The 23,216-nt window shown below is 62.1% G+C and overlaps 3 protein-coding genes across 6 annotated transcripts; 2 read left to right on the top strand and 1 right to left on the bottom strand.

Annotated features, from left to right (window-relative positions):
• Window positions 1–1,860: 1,860 nt before the first annotated feature.
• On the bottom strand, window positions 1,861–12,170 carry LOC309449802 (hippocampus abundant transcript 1 protein-like). 3 transcript variants are annotated; one of them, XM_082072219.1, is made up of 13 exons: window positions 11,249–11,422; window positions 10,689–10,797; window positions 10,430–10,525; window positions 9,920–9,982; window positions 9,401–9,528; window positions 8,902–9,016; window positions 8,354–8,572; window positions 7,642–7,755; window positions 6,388–6,459; window positions 5,928–6,040; window positions 5,734–5,831; window positions 5,188–5,354; window positions 1,861–4,709 (listed from the first exon to the last, which is right to left on the bottom strand). In XM_082072219.1, the coding sequence occupies exons 2-13, from the start codon at window positions 10,719–10,721 to the stop codon at window positions 4,503–4,505; spliced, it is 1,425 nt and encodes a 474-aa protein (XP_081928345.1). In that variant the 5' UTR covers window positions 10,722–10,797; window positions 11,249–11,422; the 3' UTR covers window positions 1,861–4,502. The 3 variants fall into 3 exon arrangements, with proteins under 3 accessions (XP_081928345.1, XP_081928343.1, XP_081928344.1); XM_082072217.1 differs by lacking the exons at window positions 10,689–10,797; window positions 11,249–11,422 and adding an exon at window positions 11,924–12,170; XM_082072218.1 differs by lacking the exon at window positions 10,689–10,797 and having other exon boundaries at window positions 11,249–11,508.
• Window positions 12,171–14,047: 1,877 nt separating this feature from the next.
• Window positions 14,048–18,869, top strand: SHC2 (SHC adaptor protein 2; the record flags this gene model as incomplete). Of its 2 annotated transcripts, none has more annotated exons than XM_082072202.1 (13): window positions 14,048–14,635; window positions 15,311–15,381; window positions 15,753–15,813; window positions 15,985–16,104; window positions 16,219–16,272; window positions 16,504–16,555; window positions 16,716–16,842; window positions 16,995–17,175; window positions 17,259–17,325; window positions 17,416–17,580; window positions 17,835–18,136; window positions 18,247–18,383; window positions 18,511–18,869. In XM_082072202.1, the coding sequence occupies 12 exons, from the start codon at window positions 14,048–14,050 to the stop codon at window positions 18,373–18,375; spliced, it is 1,917 nt and encodes a 638-aa protein (XP_081928328.1). In that variant the 3' UTR covers window positions 18,376–18,383; window positions 18,511–18,869. The 2 variants fall into 2 exon arrangements, with proteins under 2 accessions (XP_081928328.1, XP_081928327.1); XM_082072201.1 differs by having other exon boundaries at window positions 18,526–18,867.
• Window positions 18,870–21,359: 2,490 nt separating this feature from the next.
• On the top strand, window positions 21,360–22,775 carry C2CD4C (C2 calcium dependent domain containing 4C; the record flags this gene model as incomplete). Its single annotated transcript, XM_082072233.1, has 2 exons — window positions 21,360–21,391; window positions 21,503–22,775. Exon 2 carries the CDS (start codon window positions 21,522–21,524, stop codon window positions 22,773–22,775), a length of 1,254 nt encoding a protein of 417 aa, XP_081928359.1. The 5' UTR covers window positions 21,360–21,391; window positions 21,503–21,521.
• Between the last annotated feature and the right edge of the window lie 441 nt (window positions 22,776–23,216).

Raw genomic sequence — 23,216 nt, forward strand, 5'->3', positions numbered from 1 at the left:
GAGGTGGGCACAGTTCTGCCCCATCAATCCCGCTGGGATGGCGCTGAAGGGCCGAGGGGGGACGTGCGAGCCCCGCACCCCTTCGCAGGCAGTGGAAAATCATTGCGGGACGCGGCCGTTTCCCATCCGGGATTTCTCCGGAGAGGAGCTCCGGGCATTGGCGTCGCGCATCCTTTCGGGATGCCGGGTAATCAATCCTGGGAGGGAAGCGCTCTATCAACAGCCGCCATCAAATGTGCACATTCAGCTGAAGCCGGGTGATTAATGGCTCCGGGGTTTTTGTTCCTTCCATCCTGTGTTAACAGAGCCGCTTCCCGGAGTTTCCAGCGGCCGCGGCGCAGCCCTGGCTGGGACACGCGTGGCCGGGACACCTTGGCCGGGTCTGGAGCTGCTTCCAGCAAGGCCCTTGTGGCCAGGAAGCCAATGGTACCTGGGGTGGGTTAGAAGGGGGTGGTCAGTAGGTCAGAGAGGTTCTCCTGCCCCTCTGCTCTGCCCTGGGGAGACCACACCTGGAATCTTGTGTCCAGTTGTGGCCCCTCAGTTCCAGCAGGACAGGGAACTGCTGGAGAGAGTCCAGCGCAGCCACCAAGATGCTGGAGGGAGTGGAGCATCTCCCGTGTGAGGAAAGGCTGAGGGAGCTGGGGCTCTGGAGCTGGACAAGAGGAGACTGAGGGGGGACTCATTCCTGGGGATCAATATGGAAAGGGGGAGTGTCAGGAGGATGGAGCCAGGCTCTTCTGGTGACAACCTGTGACAGGACAAGGGGCAATGGGTGCAAACTGGAACACAAAAGGTTCCAATCAAATATGAGAAGAAACTTGTTCCCGGTGAGGGTGGCAGAGCCTGGCCCAGGCTGCCCAGGGGGTTGTGGAGTCTCCTTCTCTGCAGACATTCCAACCCGCCTGGACACCTTCCTGTGTAACCTCATCTGGGTGTTCCTGCTCCATGGGGGGATTGCACTGGATGAGCTTTCCAGGGCCCTTCAACCCCTGACATTCTGGGATTCTGTGTGATTCTGTGAAGGGCTCTCAATGTGACGACTCAGGTGAGAAAAGAAAAACCCAATAAATCAGCGTCTGAAGCAGAGCTGAGCACTTATGTTAAAAAGCAGCTTTTTCTTGGTCGTCAGGAAATTGAGCTACCAGAAAGCCCAGCACCTCACCATGCCTTTCCTCCGGGTCACATTTTCACCCTTCTGTCCCCCATCCCTCTGTCCTTCCATCCCGGGGCGCACCGGCAGCCCCCCTGCCCCGAGCACAGCACAGGGACCCGCAGGTCACGGGCACAGGGTGGGAAGCACAAGCGCAGGCACCGGGACAGGTTTCCACCCAACAGGAAAGCCCTGGGGTCAGAGCGGAGGGGACGGTGCTTTTCAAGAAGCAGAAGCCTGGATGTTTTTCCTGGAAGCCGACGGTGCTTCCCCCATGGGGCTCCGGAAACAAATCAGCCCGGTGCGGACGGACAAACGGCGAGGGACAGACAGACAGCGAGGGACGAGCGCTGGCCCCAGGCAAAGCACCTTCCCTGTGTCTCCAGAGATGCGAAGTGACACTAAGCTCAAGTCTGGAGGAAGTCATTACAAAGGGCAGCGCGTTGTACAGTAACTGGTTTGTGTTCCCAGCTCGCTGCAGGATATCCATCAAACACCAGGTCCCATCCAGGGCTGGGTTGGACCTATTTGCACTTCTTGTGATTGTATTGTTCACCGAGTGTCATCCTCATCCACCACAGAAGTGTTTAAACAGCGAGATAAGATCTAAATTAAGCCTGGCTGGAAAGGAAGGCACCGGAGCCTGGATGGTAAAACCAGCCCCGGGCTGCGGCTCCGGTGGGAGAAGCATGAGGGCAGGACTTCAACACAACAGGAAAGCTGCAGTTTAATAAATAATCCATCAGAAGGAGAGATTAGCCAGTCCTAACCACAACCGGAACCGAAATAAATACATTGGATCATTTGCTCATAAAAGATACAGAAACGCAGGCAGCGGCGAACCCGGAGAGTGGAGGAGCCGCAACCAGCGTTCGCAGCCCAACCAGCGCGGAGAAGAGAACGAAAAGCAGCGACATAAAGAGTTGCGATGTTGCAAAAGTGACGGCAAAAGAGGAAGCAATGGTTTAATGCAGGTTGTTTTTTAACGCGACAATTAGAAACACAATTAGTTTCAAGTCACTTGAACCGCTGCCATGAACACCGGAACTGCTGATGGGCAATTAAGCCAATTTACGTTGGGGGCATTGCTGTTATCCACCTGATTTATAAGTCTCTGCAGGGAAATTGTGGGAATACTGACATTAAACCACCGGGCTCAGGCACGACACGGCGGATCAAAGGGGTTTTAAGAAAAGGCTCTTTTAAAAAAATCTGCATTTCCATATAAAGTAACAAAAAATTGGCAAAACCAGCGGGATGCTCCGGACAGACGCTCCAGAACTCCCGGCCCCTCAGAACGAGACGTTCTTCATTCGGGTCCGGTAACTTCGGCTCCGTCGCTGCTTGGCCCAAGTCCTGTGGCACAGGGAGAGCGGTGGGGGGTGACGTCCCTACCTGTAGGTGACATTGGTGCTGGTGACAAAGCCTCGGTCGCAGGAACCAGCGGCAGCACCGGCCCCGAGCTCAGGCGCCAACAAAGCGACCAAAACACCTCCAGTCACCACTCGCAAACCGGGGGACGTCGGCATCGCTGGGAACTCGGGTATCGCGATGTGACAGGGGTGGGAGGGAGAGGGAATGGGACCAGACACATCAGTTTCAATAGACTATTCAATAAAGGACTTTAAAAAATATATCTCTATATACTTTGTATCATATAAATTACGCTCGTCTTTTTGTCATGTTCGGCTATATTCTACCTGTGAAGCTCTGAGTACCTCAGTGTTCCATTTCACTTCAATTGGTGTGTGTGAGGGACAAACCTACTTCATTTTAATACGGTGTAAATAAATGAGTCGCCAGATGTACTTGGTCAAGCTCCAGTCTAAGAAAAGGCATTATTGTGAAGGACAAGGGGTTGGGATTGCTGCCCGGGGGTCCAGGGGAGCGGGTTTGCTTTGGGAGAGAGGTTTGCTGGGCACGCACAGCACAGACCATCCCAGGGACATCTGGGGGTCTGGAGCATCGTCACTAGGAGAAATGTGGGAAAACCGGAGTCACCACGAGTCCCCGCGACCTCGACCATCTGCTCCGGGCACCGGCTGGAGCAACGCAAACCAAACTCTGCATTACTTCACTCAGACCCATCTCCGATACCCGTGAACAGCCGTGAAACGAGCGGCCCGGGTTCGCAGCCGCCGGTACCCGCAGGGAGCAGCAGCTCGGGGTCTGGACTCGCTGTTCTTGAGGGGCTCCTCCAACCAAAATGATTCTGCCATTCTAGTTTTGGCCACTCTATCCTCAGTTCCCTTAACAACTAATACCTTAAGCGCTCCCCGTTGTGTCCTTATAGCCCCAGCGATTGCTCGGTGTCATCGCTCTGCTCCGACTCAAACCAGAACAATTGTTTCCTGCCCTCCGCCGTGTCTCTGGATCTACAACCAACCATGTTTGTCTCGGCTCCTTTCACAACACTCGGGTTCAAGCATCTGCTGCCCCTTCCCAACGGAGCCAAGCACCGCCGCGGAGCCGCCAGCTCCGTCTTCCAACAAAACAAAAGCCTTCAGAGCAGGCACGGAAATGCTACACGGGATCCAGTCCTGTGAGCTCAAATCACCTGCAATCATCACCAGCGGGAGCTTTGGGACCGAGATAAAACAAGCTACAGTCGTTATCTGGTTTAATATCAGATGGCAAGAGACTGGGGAAAAATAAGTGCTCAAGACAAGCAGCTGTTTCTGTACCTTTCCCTTGGGAAACCGCCCGTACCAGAGCACTCAGTTTAGTTATTTCTCTGCGGAAAGAACCCTGACAGTTCCAGAAAGGCCTATGGAGGCAGCGACAGCCACACGTTACCTCAGTGTAACGACAAAGAAAATCCCAACAGAAACGCAAACGTTGTTGACCATCTAAGCGTTTGTAATTCACGTTGCCGCTGCCCATTCCCATCGTCTCATTTGCGACTTCTTCACGTTTCTTATCTTTGTCAGAACGTTGAGTCAGTTGATATTTCGTTTTGGTCTCAGTTTCACTTGGGCCAGGCCCCGCGGATCTGTTCGTGGGCGTCGATGCTGCTCCTCGCTCCGTGTTGGTGTCACGGCCGCGCCGGGACCCGCGGCAAGTGCCACACGCACACGGGGATGGGCACGAACAGACGCCGCGTCTGACCGTGGCCGCGGCTCCGTCAGCTCACGTCAGACACCGACGCGTTAGACCCAGCTTAGGCCGAGCGTTTGGCAGGTCACACCACACACAAGGTTTGCTTCAGAGTCTCCCGTTCCCATCCACGCCAGACACAACCGCGGTTTGGTAGAAGGGAACCCCCGTCCCTCCCGTGTCGCGGCACAGTCTGCACCTCGTGTCCTCTCGCTGGCCGAGCCCGTCGCGGCTCCGCAGCGGCTCCGGCGGCTCCTCAGACGCTGCTGTCCTCGAGCAGCGGCTCTTTGCCGTCGGCGGCGCCGGGCTGCGGGCCGTGCGGGCTCTGCGCCCCGGCGCTGTGCTTCTTGTGGGCGCCCGGCCGCAGCGCCAGGCTGTGCTCCGGGATGAACAGCGCAACCAGCAGCGAGAGCAGCACGGAGCAGGCCCCGAACAGGAACGGGGGCCCCGGGATGATGCTGCTCTGTAGGGACAAACGCAACAATTAATGCTCAAGGGTATCACAGTATCACAGTATGTTTGGGATTGGAAGGGACCTCAAAAGATCATCCAGTCCAATCCCCCCATGGAGCAGGAACGCCCAGGTGAGGTCGCACAGGAACATGTCCAGGTGGGTTTTGAATGTCTCCAGAGAAGGAGACTCCACAACCCCCCTGGGCAGCCTCTTCCAGTGCTCTGTCACCCTCACTGAGAAGAAGTTTTTTCTCAAATTTAAGTGGAACCTCTTGTGTTCCAGCTTGATCCCATTACCCCATGTCCTATCATTGTTTGCCACCGAGAAGAGCCTGGCTCCATCCTCGTGGCACTCACCCTTTATATATTTATAAACATTAATAAGGTCCCCCCTCAGTCTCCTCCAAACTAAAGAGCCCCAGCTCCCTCAGCCTTTCTTCATAAGGGTACGGGAAGCCCAGCGCGCGGAAGGATGGAGCTGAGTTTACCTCGTCCGTAGGGTTGGCCATGTTGGGTCTGGTGGCCTTGCCCAAAGTCTCCACCTCAGCCATTTCGTTCAGCTCCACGTGGAAGAGATAGAAGACGAAGCCGTAGAGCGCCGGCCCCAGCCCGTTACACAGCCCCCGAATGCCGGTGATCATCCCCTGCACCACCCCTGCGGCAGAAGGGGAAAGCGAGGTTTGCCTCCAGCCCCCTGAAGAAACTCGGCTTATCCAGGGATGCTCACATGTCTAAAGACGAGATTACATGCTCAGATCTGGCCTGACGTGCTCTCAGACAGAGCGGCTGCTGCTGAGTGGTCTTAACCCAGTACCATGTTTTAGGAAAATCCGCAATGCTGGCTTTGCTGCTTTCGAGAATAAAACGAGCGTGGGTACACGCAGCAATTTCCAACTGAACTGGAGTCTGAAGGCAGCCAAAGGACTCGGGGTCAAACCACGAAGCGAACGATTAAACAACAGCCTCCTCTCTACCCCAGACAGGCAACACCCGCCGGGACGGTCTCACCGTCAGACCGACCCCGAGCGACTCACCCTGCTGGTCGGGGTCCGCGTTCCTCGACACCATGGCGCTGATGGCCGGGAAGGTGATGCTGGACATGGCAGCCACCGCTCCCGCTGCCCACATCATCCTCGGGAGAAAGGGACAGCGGTCAGGCTCCCTCTGCCAGCGACACGGAGCTGCCAAAGCTGCCGACGTCGGGAGACAGACGCGGGGAAGCTCTTACCAGGGCTGCGATCCGAAGCCGTACCAGGCGAGCTGCAGGATCTGGAAGCCCAGTCCCAACAGGATGGTGTTTTTGTTTCCTATCGAACGCATGAGAATTCCCAACACCACCGTCTGGAAAGAAAAACAGGCGCGTTCAACACGTGTGCAAAGAAAGACGGGAGGAGGACGGGAGCCCGCGGGATTCGTGTCGCGGTGAGACCAGCCGTCGCGCTCCCGAAACGCTGCGCCGAACACCAGCATGTGTGTCTGGGGCAATCAGAGCACAACCAGAGCTCCACCGAGCAACGCGGGGCCACCCCGCGTTTGTTGTTTAATAAACAGCGGCTCCATTCAGCAGAAAGAGGGAGCGCAGGTCGTGCAGGGGTGTGATGGTGTCTGTGTGGCCACGGGGATTCTGAGAACGCACCAGCCTGATGACCAGAAATTTTGGACGTTTTTATGCAGAAATGGCTCCTCACCTGAGCCAGGATGGAGAGAATCCCAACCACACCAATAAAAGCGGCCACAGTCTCCGAGGAAAAACCGATGACCTGTGAAAACACCAGAGAGGGGCTTTTCAGGCAAGAGATGAGCACTGCGTGAGAAACACCACCCCAGCCGCGGCACCAGCCTTTACTGACGCTGCTTATCAGGGACTCAAACACTAATCAGCCTCCCTGCTGCCACAGGAATAACGCGGAAGATCTTCCCTCCGGCTGAAGAAACAGCTTTAAACCACTAGGCTCAGCTTAAACGCCTGAAACAGGGACCTGGACAGGATGGAGAGTTGGGCGGGGAATAACCTGATGAAATCTAACAAGGGCAAGTGTAGAGTCCTGCATCTGGGCAGGAACAACCCCAGGTTCCAGTATCAGTTGGGGAATGACCTGTTAGAGAGCAGCGTAGGGGAAAGGGACCTGGGGGTCCTGGGGCAGCAGGGTGAGCATGAGCCAGCACTGGGCCCTTGTGGCCAGGAAGCCAATGGGACCTGGGGTGGGTTAGAAGGGGGTGGTCAGTAGGTCAGAGAGGTTCTCCTGCCCCTCTGCTCTGCCCTGGGGAGACCACACCTGGAATCTTGTGTCCAGTTGTGGCCCCTCAGTTCCAGCAGGACAGGGAACTGCTGGAGAGAGTCCAGCGCAGGGCAACAAAGATGATTAAGGGAGTGGAGCATCTCCCGTGTGAGGAAAGGCTGAGGGAGCTGGGGCTCTTTAGTTTGGAGGAGACTGAGGGGGGACCTTATTAATGTTTATAAATATATAAAGGGTGAGTGCCACGAGGATGGAGCCAGACTCTTCTTGGTGACAACCAGTGATAGGACAAGGGGTAATGGGATCAAGCTGGAACACAAGAGGTTCCACTTAAATTTGAGAAGAAACTTCTTCTCAGTGAGGGTGGCAGAGCCTGGCCCAGGCTGCCCAGGGAGGTTGTGGAGTCTCCTTCTGTGCAGACATTCCAACCCGCCTGGACACCTTCCTGTGTCACCTCAGCTGGGTGTTCCTGCTCCATGGGGGGATTGCACTGGATGATCTTTTGAGGTCCCTTCCAATCCCAAACATACTGTGATACTGTGAAAGCAGCACGGACAGGCTGGACAGACAGACAGACCACCAGAACAAGCGGCACGTGGGTCCTGGCAACGCTGATAGAGCGGTATCAACCTGCTCAGGACACGCAGCTATGAGAATGTTCGTAGGCTGGGATTTGCTGCCTCGGGAGCCGCCCCGCAGACTCACCTGCCGCAGGTAGAGAAAGAAGCTGGAGTACTGCCCGGCCTCGGGAAGGTACGAGAGGAACACGGTGATGCAGATGAGCAGAACTGTGGAATCCTGACCCACTTTCCGCAGGGACTGCAGCGAACGGGAGGGGAATGAAAATCGTTAAACACTCTCCAGGTGCAGAGACAGCAAAAACCAAGCGCTTAAGTCACCGATCTTATATCTAAGAAGTGAACGGTGGGATGAAACCAGCCCAGAGCAGCTGTACAACCGCCTCGGCTCAACCCCAGAATGAGGCATTTTTACCATTCATTTTCTCAGATTTATAGTCAAGTGCTTTTGATTGGATTGTTTTTTCCCCTCAGACAGCCAAATTAATCCTTGTAGCAAGCCAAGGTGAGATGAAACCATGCAAAGCTCAGCAGCAAAGGTCCTGAGAGCCAGAACACAAACTCCTGACACAGTCCCATTGCCAAGGAACGGAATTTCTATTCAAACAGAACCAAGAGCTGCTCTTGTTTCAGGACACCTGGAGCAGCGTTTAAATGGTTTGTAGCTACAGAAATTGGTTAAGGAGCTGCCTGACAACTCTGGAGATGTGCAGCCTGAACACCGTCCCTGCCAGGGGGTTCCTTTTGCGGAACGCGCCTTCCGTTGGAGCGCAATTAGCAGAACGAGAGCAAACACAGGCGTTACCTGCCCGCGGCAGAACAGCAGCGGGATGACTTACAGCGAAGGGATCTGCTTGTTCCCAGGAGATGGGAGCTCCCCAGGACACCGGGCGCATCTCCTCGGGCAGCGACTCGGGCACGGCCAGCAGGATGAACCCGATGTCCAGCAGCGCGACGCCCGACGCCAGCACAACCACCAACGTGTCGCCGTAGGCTTGGGAGAGGTAGGCGCCGATGGCTGGGCTCGTCACCAGGCTGGCAGCAAAGGTGGCCGACACCTGGGAGCAGAAAACATGAATAAGCCTCTTCCTCCCTTCCTTCCATCTTTGCTGGAGATAATCAGGGGGACAGGGAATCCTGCAGAGAGACAACATATTCTCTGGGTGCAGCTGAGCTCTAGCAAGGAGAAATGAAAGATCACACAGAAACCAGCTCTCACCCTCGGCGCCAAATCACAGAAGAGTAGGGAGACGGTATTATTAAAGCACACATCGTTTTTCCACTGACACCGTCCTCAATAAACGTCCCACCCTAATTTTACGCCTCTCAAACATGCAAAGCTCCAAACGTTCCTTCCAAGAGACAAGCCGGCCGTTCAGCTCCTTACCAAGCCATACGCCGTGCTGCGTTCGTGCTCCTGCGTGATATCGGCAACGTAGGCAAAGATGACGGAAAAGGTGACGGCAAAGACTCCAGACATGGAAATGACGGCGAAGTACCACCTGGAACAGGCACGGCCAAGGGCAGAGTCAGGTCTGGGTGCACAGAGCCCACGGCTGCTCCACCAGAACCTCTCCCGCATCTTCCTCCCGTCCGCCCCGGAGCGCCCAGAACCCCGAGCTCCAGCCCAGGGTGTCTTATCACCGATTTCCCCACATGGGAGGGAAACATCGATGTGCCCTGACACCAATAACGCACCCACGGGGAGAACAGTGAGGAACGACGGACCCTTCCTGATGCCGAACCCTCCGGCAGAGCCAGATCAGCACATCGGTCCCCAGGCCGAGCGCCTTCCCCATGGGACAGACTCTGCCACCCCGTCCTCCAACCCGACACCCACAAACCCCCATCGTTCCTCTCCTCACAGCCCCTCGTTATAAACTCACCAGGGACTGATCTTCATCAGGGGAATGGGCGCGCACGTGAAGAAGACGGTGAGGAGGAGGAAGGATTTCCTGCCCCAGACATCAGAGAGAGCACCGATCAGTGGGGCACTTAGGAAGGAAAGCAGACCCTGAGGCAGACAGACAGACAGACAGAAAGTCAAACCCTGATTTGGGATGGAGAAAACATCCCCTAAAGGTAAAAACACAAGGAGACAATCCGTTCCCATTTTCTACAGCCAGGCCCGCTTAGTTTTAACTAAGCTGAAACGCGCAGCTCTGATGGCCCCAAATGACAAGCAGCACGTTGTTCCTGCTGCAGTCACCCAAGCAGCTGGATTCCTGCGCTCTGCCTGTTCGCCAAGTGCCATCAGGTGCACCAGCGACTGCCCCAGATCGAAATACAAACATTTATCTGGCAAATGCTGCTTGGTGGCATCAGCAAACGACACAGATCACGACGGCTCGCCGCTTGTCGCGCTGTTACAGATGGAAACGGAAGCCTGGAAGGGATGTCCTCACCTTGACTCCGTGAATCAGGCCGTTCATCAAGAACGTGTGCTGAGGAAACGTCTGGTGCAACACCTGGGGGAAAACAAACCAGCTTGGAACCTCAGCAACATTTCCATTCATTCCTAACAGCCAAATGCCTCGAAAAGCACGACAGGGAGCGCAGGAAACACCCCCTGGACACAGCCGTGCTGTCCCTCCCTCAGGGACATCGTGCTTTTATTGAGCTCCCAACTGCACCTTTTATTCTTTAATACCTAAAAAAATAAAAAGCAATAAATGACAGCAAACTAGCAGTAAATCCTAGTGATTTCAGGTCTTTCAGTCCCACTTTCTCGAAATCCTCCAAAAGCTTTCCAAAGCTTAGCTCACGTTAAAGAACAATAATCACAAACGTCATTGCTCAAGTCCATAAAGAAATTACTATAGCTCCGGCTTATTCACACAGAAGAAGAATTTGAGGTGCAAACCATTTCACCCAAGGTGAATGGGGAAGGCGGAACCGCTCGGGGGGTCACTCACCGTCAGCATCGGGGTGGTCAGCAGCCCCCAGGCAAAGAACTCCAGGAAAATCACCACCACGGCGTGGTACACGCTGGGCTCCCCGATCCCCTGGCGCTGCAAATCGGGGAGAAAACACACGTGTCCTGCCCCGCCAGCGATCGGAGACGTGGTTGGGCTCCAAAACACCCCCCCAGGGTGACTCCCCCAGCATCTCCCACCAACGCGCCTCAAATAATCACTTCTCATGTCTTTATTCATGAACTAAACCCCCTGATACCATCGCGTTTTCTCCAAGCGTGTGCGACCGCATCTCCCCTTCAATCCTCGCCTTGGGGACTCTGCAATGAAACGGCTCAATTCTGCCCCACGGGAACCACTTCTTGTATCTGCAAACCACACGATCTGAACTCACCGTCTCGCACTGACATGTTATTAATAAAACCACCTGAAATGTCTGCAATCCCGGCAATTTAGACAGTTTAAAGAGCGTCCAGAAGTTAAAAACCTCCCATCGGCTGCACAAATCTCAAATTCAAAGGGATACTTGATTTGCTACGGGAAACCTCAAATCCACAGGATTCTTCCAGGCCAAGAGATTAATTTCCTCACCACTAACATATCTAGAAATGTGACCTGTGAATCTTTTAGTCAGCCACATCCCACCAGAATACAACCGCATTTTGGACAATAAACAGCTGCAAGTTATTTGAAACACGAGAGAAGGAGGCAAGAGATGTTATTGTGCTGAAACATTATGTGCACAGGCTTAGATTGCTTAGAAAACAAACCAGCGGCGCCAACGCATGAGGGACGCGCCCAGGGGGACACGGTGCTTACGAGAAGCCGCTTTTATTGCGCACAAATGAGATGATGTTTGCAGCACGGGGAGAAGGCCCAAGGCGGCACAAAGACGGCGACGGCTGCACCTTCTCACGCAATTCAACGTTTCTACCACACGACTGCAACAAAATGAACGGCCAATCTTGCTTTACGCGTCCAGATGTGACCTGTGTCACAGCTCAACGTCACTCCCGCCGCTCGTCACCCCCAACATGTCAGAGCCACAGGCAATTCGGGAGGGTCGCCCACCGACCCGCTGCTCCGCAAAACGGAGGGGGCTGCGGAAAAGGGGTAAGAACCTGCAGAAAGACACCAGGAGCCTGTGGGACGGGCCGAGGCCGGCGCCTGGTGACCAGCGCACCCGAGGACACCCGAGGGCCGGGGCTGCACCCGCCCAGCCCGGGGCACAGCTGCCCCTGGGGAACGGGGAACGCGCCCCCCCGACGGGGAGGCACCTGTCACCGCCCAAGCGGTTGTGGAACGTCGAATTCCAGCACCGGGGAAGCGGCTGCCGAACGTGCCGGGGGCGGCGGCTTCGCACCCGCCCCGAGAGCGGCGCCGCTCCCCGGGGAGCCCCGGGCAGCGCAGCCGCCTGCGGGCACCGGAGCCCCGGGAGCCCCGCAGCGCCCGCTGCCCCGCCCGCGCCCCCGCGCCCCCCGGCCCCGCGCTCACGCCGGCCCCGTCGCGGATGACGATCTTCTTGGCCAGCAGGACGCTGCGGTTCAGCCGCTTCTTCTTCTTCTTCTCGCCGGTCATGGCGCCGCCGGGCCGCTGCCGTTCGCCGGCCTCCGCGGCTGCCCCATCCTCCCTGCGGCGGGCGGCGCCGAGCCCGGGCCCGGAGCCGGACCCGCCCCGGGCGGGAAGCGCCGGGCCCGGGGCTGCCGGGCGGGGGCGGCGCCGCGGGGCAAGGGCGGCGGCGCGGCTGGCGGCGGCAGAGGGCGGGCCGCCCGCAGGCCCCGCCCCGCCGCGCCCCCGTCTCCCTGACGACGTCGCTGACGGGCACTTCAGATTGCCCAATCCTCGCCGCCGCGCACCACCCCTCACCCTCCATTGGTTGCTCTGCCTTTTCCGTGTCGGCCGATGTGGCCTTTGATTGGTCAGGGGCGCTGCACCGCCTGTTCCGCCAGGCTGAGGAGGAGTTGCCGTGACGTCACGCCGTCAGGCGGTGGGCGGGCTGATCCGCGGTGCATGCCGGGATGCGCCGGTCCGCCGGGGCGGGGCGGAGTTCGGGTGCCCCGGGCGGCGGGGCGTGGGCTGTCCCGGTCCCTCCCGCCGTGTACCGGTGAACGAAAATAGTGACGGGAGACCCCGGCTCTTTCCGGAGGTGGTGACCGAGAGAGCCCGGAGGGGTCCGGTGACAGGGAGCGGGGGTGACACGGTGCTGCGGGACTCCCCCCGCGCACGGTCCAGCCCGTGTTCACGGGGGCTTTCCTGCCACGAACGGTTAAAAGCAGCCGGAGGGCCCTGACGAGACGCTGAGTCCAGAGCCCGGGACCGGCGGCAAACGAGATAAAAATGCCGCCCCGGGCAGCGGGGGCCGGTGCAGCGAGGGGCGGCTCCGGCTGCCCGGGGCTGCGGCGGCGGGACCGGCGGGGGCCGCTCTTTGCTCCGGGGCAGCGGGGCCCAGAGTGCTCTGCACGTGGAGTGGGGCAAAACACCCGTGAGCTGCCCAGGGACCCGGTGCCACCCCTCGGGCTGATCGCGCCCCGCGCTGGGCACGGACCGAGTGCCCCCGGTTCCCGCTGGAGCTGCGTCGGGAGCGCGGGGGAGCCCGACTCGTTTCAATGCTGTGCAGCAGTTTAAAAACAAAACCAAGGAGAGCAGAGAGACAGCAGAGAAACGGTTCCTAATATGGCAACAGCGAATGTAATTCTATTACCCTGATTTATTGATCGCACTTAGAGCAATTACTGGCTTTCACCCCATCATCGGCCAGGGAACAGGAGACAGCGAGGAGGAGGCAAGACAAAGGCTGCTGCCCATCGCCCAGGGCACGCTTGGCCTCCGGGGAGGCTCCAGTTTTGTTTGTACAGCCGGTGTGGGGGGAGAGCTCTCGCCTGCCTGCACGGCAGCATCACCCGCCGCCCCCGCCGAGGAGCATCCTCCCCGGGCAGGGATGCGGGCGGCTCTGCCCGGCCAAGGAGGCTCCGTGGGAGGCCGGAACCAAGCGGCGGGGCATCACCCCATCGCCTCGCAAGGCTCAGACCCTTTGCCCGAGCGGCTCCTGCTGCCCTGGGCACGGTCAGGAAACCCCAATGGGACCCGTGTCTCTGTCCGCACCAGCCCTGTGCCCATCTCACACCCGGGGAGACACACGGGCTGGCCCCTCCGAGCCCCGCGGTGAGCAGGATGCTGGGCAAGAGGGTCCCTTGAACCTCTGGGAAACAGCAGCCACAGGGCTGGAGGAAGGGCAAGTTACTTGATTGAGGTCAGAAAGTCCCTTAAGGTGGTGGTTTGTTGTGCAGTTTTTTTCCCTTCCCTGCTTGCTGCAGACACTGGCAGAGAAGCAATAAAATGATTGTGCTTTTTACTGCCTGAGCTCTCCAGCCAGATAAAAACGAGCAGGAGTCAGACCTGGGGTGAAAAAGAGCACGGGGCGGGGGGGCCGAGCGGCCGGGGGATGCTGGAGAGGCTGGGGATACCGGAGGGGCCGCGGGGGCGCCGAGCGGCCGGGGGATGCTGGAGAGGCTGGGGGGGGGGGCGGGGGATGCTGGGGCGGCCGTGGGTCCGGCGTGGCCGGGGGGCGGGGGATGCGCGGGCGGCCGGGGGGGCCGGGGGGGCGGTGGAGCTCGCACCATGACATCAGCGCGGCGCGGCCCCGGGGGAGCGGGCGGGGGGCGGGAGCCGGCGCGGCGGCGGCCGAGCGGAGCGGCGGAGCGGAGCGGCGCGGCCCCGGGCATGCTCCCGGAGCCCAAGTATGACCGTTTCCGCGACGAGCCGCTGACCGCCCCCATGCCGGCGCCGGCCCCCGGGCCCGGCCCCGCGGCGGCCGAGGAGCCCGAGCCCGGCACCACCTTCTGCGCGCTGCTGCCGCGGATGCCGCAGTGGAAGTTCCCCGGCCCCGCCGGCTTCCTCGGCCGCGGCCCCGCCGGCACCGGCCGGGAGCTCTCGGCGGCGGCCCGGGGGGGCGGCAGCGCGGGGGCCCCCTCGGCGCTGGCCGCCGTGCTGGGCGCCTGCGAGCCGCTGTGCGCCGCGCCCTGCGCGCTGCCGGCCGGCGGGCGGACGCGGGGGGCGGCGGGGGCGGCGCGGGCGGCGCGGGCGGAGGCGGCTCGGCCGGGCGGGGACGAGTGGAGCCGCCGCGGCAGCTTCATCCGCAAACCGGCGCAGGGCTGGCTGCACCCTGACGAGCGGGTGCTGGGGCCCGGCGTCTCCTACATCGTCCGGGTAAGTTCCGCCGCAGCCGGACCCCGGCGCGGGAGGGCGCGAAGCTCCCGGTCCCACGCGTGTCCCGGCTCGGCGGCTCTGCCCGCTCCTCCCCGCGGCTGCCCCAGGGAGGGCTGTGCCACCAAGGGCTGCGGCCGCGTCCCCAGAGTCCCGCGGGACCTGCCATGGCACGGGCATCACGGGAACCCGTGGCGCTGTGACCGTGGCCAAGGGGACGTGGTGAGGGTCCGGCCTGGGGGGTGTCTTGGGCAGCCACCCCAGCATGCGCAGCCTGCGGCCCCCTTGCCCATGGCAGGTAACCCGGCCCTGTTACGCTGCCCACATTGTCTGGCACACCCTGGAAGGGTGACCCAGTCTATGACCCAGCCTGGGACGGGCAAGGGGCCGGGGGATTTTCTGAGCTGGGAAACTGGCCCTGGGACCCAGGCCCTACGAGGGCACCAAAAGCCAGAGCACACAGATGAGTTTGTTTGGTCTCAGTGCAGGATCTGAGCATGTGATAGGGCGTTTTGCGGTGGAGGGTGTAAGGATGCCATGCGCTGGGGTAAGAGCCCTGGAGCTGGCACTGAACGGAGCCTTCTCACTGACACCCGGCTCCTCCCCTCCTCTCCATCGCCTGCCCCGGGCTGGCGATGGTGGCCAGAGGAGGCTGCTCTGGCCGTGTCCCCCTCGCAGTACATGGGGTGCATCGAGGTGCTGCGCTCCATGAGGTCCCTCGACTTTAACACCCGGACACAGGTCACCAGGTACAGCCCCGCAGTCCCACGTTCCCGCACCCCAATGCCACCCAGAGCCCCCAGCAGCCCTGGGTGTTCCCCCTCCCTGGGGCCCCGCAGGAAGGGGGGGACACGGGGAGCCCTGCCCCATCGGATCCGCCCTGCACACGGGGACACGGCCGAAGGGCACTGCCACGGATCGATGGGTGGAAAGAGGAGAAGGGAGGTGGCCCTGGCTGGGATTACGCACCATGGGGCAGCGCTGCAGGGACTCTGCGGCACCCGGGGCTGCGGGGGCTGATGGCCCCAGACCCCGCGGAGCTGCAGGTGGGGGAGGCAGCTGGGAAGGGGCAGAGCCCTGCAGCGGTGACCGGTAACCGGTAACCAGCCGGCGCTTGCAGGGAAGCCATCAACAGACTGTATGAGGCGGTGCCGGGCGTGAAGGGCATCTGGAAGAAGAAGGTGAGTTTCCACTCAGCCCAACCCTGGGGCTGCAGGACAGGGTGCTGGGGGTGCCTGCCCGTTCGTGGGACAGAGCCTGGGGGTCTCTTGAGGCACTCTTCTGCCTCCTTCACCCCAGAAAACCTGTTCCTGGGGGGCTGCATCACCCCCACGCTCCTCTCGTCCCATCAGGCTCCCAACAAATCCCTCTTCTCCATCCTGGGCAAGAGCAACCTCCGCTTCGCTGGCATGAGCATCGCTGTCAACATCTCCATTGACGGGCTGAATCTCATGATCCCCACCACGCGCCAGGTGAGAGCCGTCCCTGGGGACGCAGCCCTGTCACCTCCCAGCCGTCTGCCTCCTGCGAACCGGGGGGCTGGCAGCCCCCACACTAACCCTGCCATGGGCCGTGTCTCCCTGCAGATCATTGCCAACCACCACATGCAATCCATCTCCTTTGCCTCCGGCGGGGACACGGTGAGACACGCGCGCCCCAGCCCTGGCCAGCTGTGGTCCCTTGGGAGCGCGGGGACAGGGACCACGGGGACAGGGACCACCTGTCCCATGGCTGAACCAAACTGTGGGGCAGCCTGGTCCCAGGGCAGGATGTGGGGCTGGGGCTGAGCCTGTCCCCTTGCCCCTGCACCCCTGGCCCTGCTCCCCGCGCAGCAGCAGGACACGGGCCCTGAGCATCCCCTGTGCCCCCAGGACACCACCGACTACGTCGCCTATGTCGCCAAGGACCCCATCAACCAGAGAGGTGATGCTGGCCCGTGCGCTTGGGAGCTGTGCGGAAGAGGAGGGATGCGCTTGGGGATGAATGCTGGAGGAGGGGATCTCTCGTCGGGGCTCAGGGCAGTCCTGGAGGGGTAGTGAGAGTGTGGGGGAAACATTCAAGCTGTCCGTCTGTCTGTCTGCAGCCTGCCACATCCTGGAGTGCTGCGATGGGCTGGCGCAGAGCGTCATCAGCACGGTGGGACAGGCCTTCGAGCTGCGCTTCAAGCAGTATCTGCACAGCCCCCCCAAGGTGGTGGCACCTCCAGACAGGTAGGGGGGTGGGGGGTCTCGCCACGGCCCCGCACCCCCTGTCCCAGGCACGTCCCCTGGCTGGGGGTCACTCTGGGAGCCCCTGTCCCTGCAGGTGTGGGGAGGGGCCTGAGCCGGGCAGGGTGTCCTCAGCCGCCCCATCCTCACTGCAGGGCGCTGGGCGCGGAGGAGTCGGCCTGGGGGGAGGATGAGGAGGTGGCTGAGCACGATTACTACAACAGCATCCCGGGGAAGGAGCCGCCCCCAGGGGGGCTGATCGACTCCCGGCTCCGGCACGGCACGATCCTGGGTCACGTCCGCACTCAGCCCACGGGCTCCAGCTCGCCCAGCCAGGTGGGCACCCAGCGCTGCTGCCAGCGCTGCCGCGGGGGTCCCAGGCAGGTCCCCCCAGCACCTGCCCTGTCTCCTCTCCCCAGGGTGGGTTTGCAGCCAGGCGAGAGCAGAGCAGCCAGCCGGGGCCACCCTGGGACCTGGAGAGCCAGGGTGGGTACCGCCGCAGGGGGCCCCGGGGGCTGTGAGCAGGGTCCCTGCGGCTCTGCCTGCCCCGGCCGCGGCTGATCCCGGTCCCCGCAGGCCAGCCCTGCGACGGGTACCTGCAGGCAGACAGCCACCCCCTGGGGCTGCAGGACTACGAGGAGCACATGTACGTAAACACACAGAGCCTGGACGCCTGGGAGCCGGAGGTGGCAGCTCGTGGGGTGCCAGAGGAGAGCCCCAAAAAGGACCTTTTTGATATGAGTAAGCTCTGTGCCAGGGGCTGGGGGGACACAAGCCGGGGGCAGCGGGGCTGTGCTTGGGGCACGGCAGGCGGCACCATCCCCTCCGCGCCTGGGCGCAGGCACAGCATCGTGTCTGGGGTGGCCGTGGTGCAGCAGGATCTGTCCCAAAGGTGGGTCCAGCTGGAACCGCAGCTCCTGCTGCTGCTGCTTGGCCCGGCGCTGTCCCCTCCGTGCCCCGGGAGGGTGACACCCCGCACGCCCTGGCTCCTGCAGGGCCGTTCGAGGATGCCCTGAAGCTCCATGAGTGCATCGCAGGGGGCGGCACCAGCCCCCCCATCGAGGACCAGTGGCCGAGCCCCCCCACGCGGAAGGCCCCCATCGCCCCCACGGAGGAGCAGCTCCGGCGGGAGCCGTGGTACCACGGCAGGATGAGCCGGCAGGACGCGGAACGGCTGCTGCAGGCCGACGGGGATTTCCTGGTGCGCGACAGCCTGACCAACCCGGGGCAGTACGTGCTGACCGGGATGCACAGCGGGCAGCCCAAGCACCTGCTGCTGGTGGATCCCGAGGGCGTGGTAAGGGCAGGGGCATGGGGGGCGATGGGGACAGGCACCGGGGTTTGTGTGGAGCCCCCGTGCAGGCGGCAGCTCTTGGGGGTTCAGGACCACTGTGCCCCTGGCCCCAGGTGAGGACCAAGGACGTGCTGTTCGAGAGCATCAGCCACCTCATCAGCCACCACCGGCAGAACGAGCAGCCCATCATGGCTGCGGAAAGCGAGCTGCATCTCCGCCAGGTTGTCCGGAGGAAGCAGTGATGCCGGGGGTAAGAGCCCCTGACCCGCTCCCTTGTGCCAGGCCCGCTGCAGCACCGGGGCAAAGCCAGCGCCGCTCCGCGCTCCTCCCTTGGCGCCCGGTGGCGCTGGATGTCTCTGTCGTTCCCACATATCCAGCTGGATTGTCCCCAGGAGCAGCTGCCACGCGAGGGCTCCCGATGGCCCTGAGCCCCCACAACCCTCCCCAGGCTGGGACCAGGATGAAGCTGCTGCGGGGAAGACGCAGGACAGGGACGAGCCATTGGCATGGCCGGCACAGCCAGGGCTGCTGAGAGGGAGGCGTCCCACGGCCCCCGGGGACCTCCCGGCCGGCTCGGGGCTTCGGCAGGTTTTTACGGCACACACGGCCCCTTCTCCAGCCTGTCTGGCTCGGGGTGCGGGTTCATGGTTTGGAATATGTTTCTAATTAAACCTGGAAATGAGCAAAGCGCCTGGGTTGTTCCTGTCACTTCCAGGCATGGCGCTGGGACCTGGGTCTTGCCAGGTCCCCTCTGCTTGCCCTGTCCCAAGCGGGTACCCGTGGCCTGCCCAGCTCTGCCCCGTGTGCCCGGTGATGCCACCACGTCACCGGCACCCACCTCGAGGAGCAGGGTCACCCTGGCACCCTCTGCCCCTCGCTGGGGACAGTCCCCCCGGGATGGAGCTGTGGGGTGCGGGCTGAGTCAATGAATTGAATAAGCCCCTAAATAAAGCCCCGTAATGAATGTGTAATTTTCCATTGATAGTTGAATGCCTACAGGGACGTGGCGCTTCCATCTCAGCTGCTATTTTTTGTCATGTAGTAATGCATCTGCAAAGATAATTGCGCCGTTCCCTCAATAGCAGAGGCAGGAAAAGGCAGCGAGAGCCCGAACTTTCTTCTTTTGCTGCCAGAGAAGCAGCCCGTGCCTTTCATCAGCCGCTGCTGGCTCTGCCCCGGCCCCTGGGTGCTGCTGAGAGGCAAAAAACAAGAAACCATTTAAACAAATAGGAGGCCTTGATTGAGTTAAGTATGGACATGAATAATGCAGACAGAGCACCACAGAGTACTCTCCTCGGAAACCCGGTTTCTTTCTGTGTGCTCTGTGCGGCTCTGCTCTGGACTGGTCCTTGCTGGGTGGGGGGCGAGGGGAAGGCGAGGGAGGAGGGGGCTGCGCGGGGCTGGAGCTGCGCAATGGTGGAACAAAGCAGAGAGCGGCATGTGCTGAAAGCGCTGGGGGCTGCCGGTGCGTTTGGAGTAGCAGTCTGTAGGCTCCAGAGTTAACGCCAGGCTGAAGCGGAGTCGCACACCTCTCGGAGCTGCTCCTTCAGCACACAGGACGGCCAAGGTGTTTGGGGAAGGTTTGGAAGCTACGGAAGAGCGACTGCAGAGCGACGGACCTCAGTGTCTCTGCCTGACCACTGCAGCTCCTTTTCTGCCTGGAAGCCGGCAGCCCTGCCCCGAGCCCAGCCCAGGCGAGCTCAGCGCTGCAGCTCCCAGCACCCGGCTCCTCTCCGTGCCCTGAGCCGAGCGGGCCGGGCTGGCCCAGCTCCAGTGTTCTTTGTTATCACCAGGGAACTCAACCATTTCTGCACCTTGTTTACCCACTGTTGCACGGGGTGGAGGAAAGGCAAACACCAGCCTTTTGTTCACCACCCTCCCTTTCATCCTCCTCTCCCGGCTCCATCTGGCCGCTCTGCCCCCACGGGACCGCGGGCTCAGCTCCGAGGCAGGATGCAGAGGGAGCCGAGACCTCCCGCCTCCCACATGCGCTGCCTGGCTGCGGTGGCTCTGCCAAAGGAGCCAAAGGCGCCCGCCGTGCCAGGCTCACCCTCCTTCCCGGCGGTCGTTCCCAGCCCTGCACCGCCATGGGGTGACGGTGCCGTCCCTGCAGCCTGACACATCCACAGGCCAGGGAGGAACAGCCCTGTCCGTGTCACTGTCCTGCTTGGTGCATCCTGATCCTCAGGCTATAAATCCACCTGGTATCTGGGCAGGGGCCAATCACTCTGGTTTGAGTGTCTCCTTGTACCCCTTTTGCTCCCCCCGTAGCGCCAGGACCTGCAGTGACACTCCGTGGATCCTCCTGACGTTTTGCCCCATTGCCCCCAGCACCACCTGGGCCGTATCCTCCCCCAGCACTGGCTCTGCCAGGTGCTGCTGAGATGTGTGACATGTGGCACTGCCTCTCCCCTTCTCCAGCCACGATATTAAACCACTTAATGCACTCAGCGAGTCCTTGAGCTCCGAGCGCCTTGGAGAGCTGTTGGCTTTGTTCAGCGCTCTGATGAGCTCAAGAGCTCGGAGGGGAGAACGAGCTGCGCCCGGAGGGGGACCGGCTCCGTCCCACTGGCCTCGGTGCCTGATGGCGCTCCGGGCGGGATGAGCTGGGGGGACCAAGGGGCCGCTGCCTCCGGGCCCCCCCCCGCTCCCGGTCCCATCCCAGCCCCAGCGCTCCCGTGAGCGGGCGGCCGGGTGTCCCGGGGCCGGGTCCCCGCACCCCCTGAGCATCAGCACCCCGGGGCCGCTCTGGCCGGCTCGGTGCCGGTGCCGGTCCCGGTCCCGCCGGGCGCGGCGCGGGGAAATGCGGGGGCGCCGCGCTCGGAGGATTACGGCGGCGCGCGGGAAGGAGCGGGGCCGCCGCCGCCGTATAAAAGCGCGTCCGCGCGCGCCCCGCCCGGGCTGCGGCGGCGGCGGCGGCTCCGCTCCGGTGCGGCGGCTCCGGCAACTTCCCCAGCGCGGCGGTCGGTAGTTCGGTCGGTCCGTCGGTCGGTCCGGGCACCGCGTCGCGTCCGGCAGCTGCTCCCCGTGGGCCGCGGCCGCCCCGTCCCGTCGCGACCCATCGCTCGGGGCCGGCGGCGCCGCCGGGTCCGCGTCCCTCGGCGCGGCCGGTTCTCTCCCGTCCCTTGTTCCCGGGCTGGCGTGTCCCGGTGCCCATCGGTGCGGCCGATTCCTTCCCGTCCCTTCCGGGCTGCTGGGTTTCCGTGTCCCTCGGCGCGGCCGGTTCCCTCCCATCCTTGTCCCCGACCCCGCGGGCTGGTGAGTCCCCGTCTCTTGGTGCCGCCGGTTGCTCCCCGGGCTGACGGCTCCAGTCTGCCCCTGCCGGTCCCCGGTCCCCGGTGACAGCGTTGCTCCTGCGTTTTCTTCCAGCCCCGCACCCGGCAGCAACATGTGGCTCCTGGAGCGGCTGCGCGGCGTGGCGGAGAACGGCGGGTCCCGGGGTGCGGAGGAGTCCCAGCGGGGGTCCCGCTACAGTAACGTCCTCACCCCTGACAAGATCCCCGATTTCTTCATCCCGCCCAAGCTGAGCGCAGCACCTGCTGAGGCCGAGGGCCCGGAGTCCCCCGCGGCACCCGCCCTGGGCCCCTCGGCATCGGAGCAGGACCTGGCTGGGCGCAAGCCCCCGCGCAGCCCCCGGCTCTCCAGCCGCCCCCGGCCGCGGGCTGCTGGCCGCCACATCATCCAGATCGAGAGCGCCGAGGACTGGACGGCTGAGGGGGGCTTCGGCACCAACGTGGACCCGCAGGCACAGACGGCCATGTCGCTGCCCTACGTGCCCAAGGCGCAGACCTCCTACGGCTTTGCCACGCTGGTGGAGAGCCCCCACACGCGGCGCAAAGAGTCGCTGTTCCACAGCGAGCACAGCAGCCTCTGCCCCTCGCCGGCCACCTCGCCCAGCGCCCAGCGCAGGGCCAAGCTCAACGGTGAGAGCGGCCCCCGGGCGCCCGCTGACCTGGGCGCAGCCCTCATGCACCCCGGCCGCTACTTCAGCGGCGGTGAGAGCGACACGTGCTCCTCGGCCGAGTCCTCGCCCTTCGGCTCCCCGCTGCTCTCCCGCTCCGTCTCCCTGCTGAAGATCTTCAGCCAAGAGAGCCAGTCCAAGGTCATCAAGCTGAAGCATTCGGTCGCCCGCAACAGCTCACTGTCCACCGACGACAGCTCGGCCGACACCAGCCCCAGCGCCCAGCGCCGGTCCAGGAGCGCCCCAGCCGGGGGGCAGCCGCCCGCCGCCCTCCTGCCCCTGGACCTGCCGCCGGGCCGTGACCGGGAGCACAGCCTGCGGCTCAGCCGGGGCGGGAGCCTGCGCCTGGCCGCCGAGTATGACCCCTCCAATGCCCGGCTGCGCGTGCGCCTCGTCTCCGCTGAGGACCTCTACGATGCCTTCGTCGACCTGCGCAGCATCAACTGCTGCGTCTCGCTGTGCCTCAACCCCGGGAAGCTGCAGAAGCAGCGCAGCACCATCGTCAAGAACAGCCGCAACCCCATCTTCAATGAGGACTTCTTCTTCGACGGGCTGGGCCCTGGCCATGCCAGGAAGATGTCCCTGAAGCTCAAGGTGGTCAACAAGGGCAGCAGCCTGAAGCGGGACACGCTGCTGGGGGAGAAGGAGCTGCCGCTCACCTCCCTCCTGTCCTGCCTGTAGGCACTTGCTGCCAGCCCTGGAGGGACCCGGCCTGTCCCCCGGCCCCGGGGGGGTTTGAAGGGCCCCTCGGAGGAGGGCCGGGCTGTGGCAGAGTGCAGGGTCCCCGGGGCGGTGCTGCTGTGGGGCTCTGCGGTGGGGCAGGCAGGGCTGGCGCCGCAGCCTCTCCCCTCTGCTCCCCCCTGGGGCTGCGTCTCCTGGAGCCCAGCGGGGAGTCACCAGCCCGTCTCCACTGGGAAGGATGGATGTCACCTGCTGGGCTCTTCCCTCCCTGGTGCCCGCGTTCCCAGCTGGCCAGCACAAAGGTTGGAGGTGGGTAGATCTCTGTAGCATACTTACTACCACCTCTCTCAAAGCCCCAGCTGCTGGAGATAGGTGATAACATCAATCTCAGCTTTAATTTAAAAGACAAGTTTCTAGTCTCAGAAACTGCAGAGAAAATAC

Source organism: Streptopelia decaocto (genome assembly GCF_964273445.1).
Source record: "Streptopelia decaocto genome assembly, chromosome: 24".
NCBI classification, from domain to species: domain Eukaryota; kingdom Metazoa; phylum Chordata; class Aves; order Columbiformes; family Columbidae; genus Streptopelia; species Streptopelia decaocto.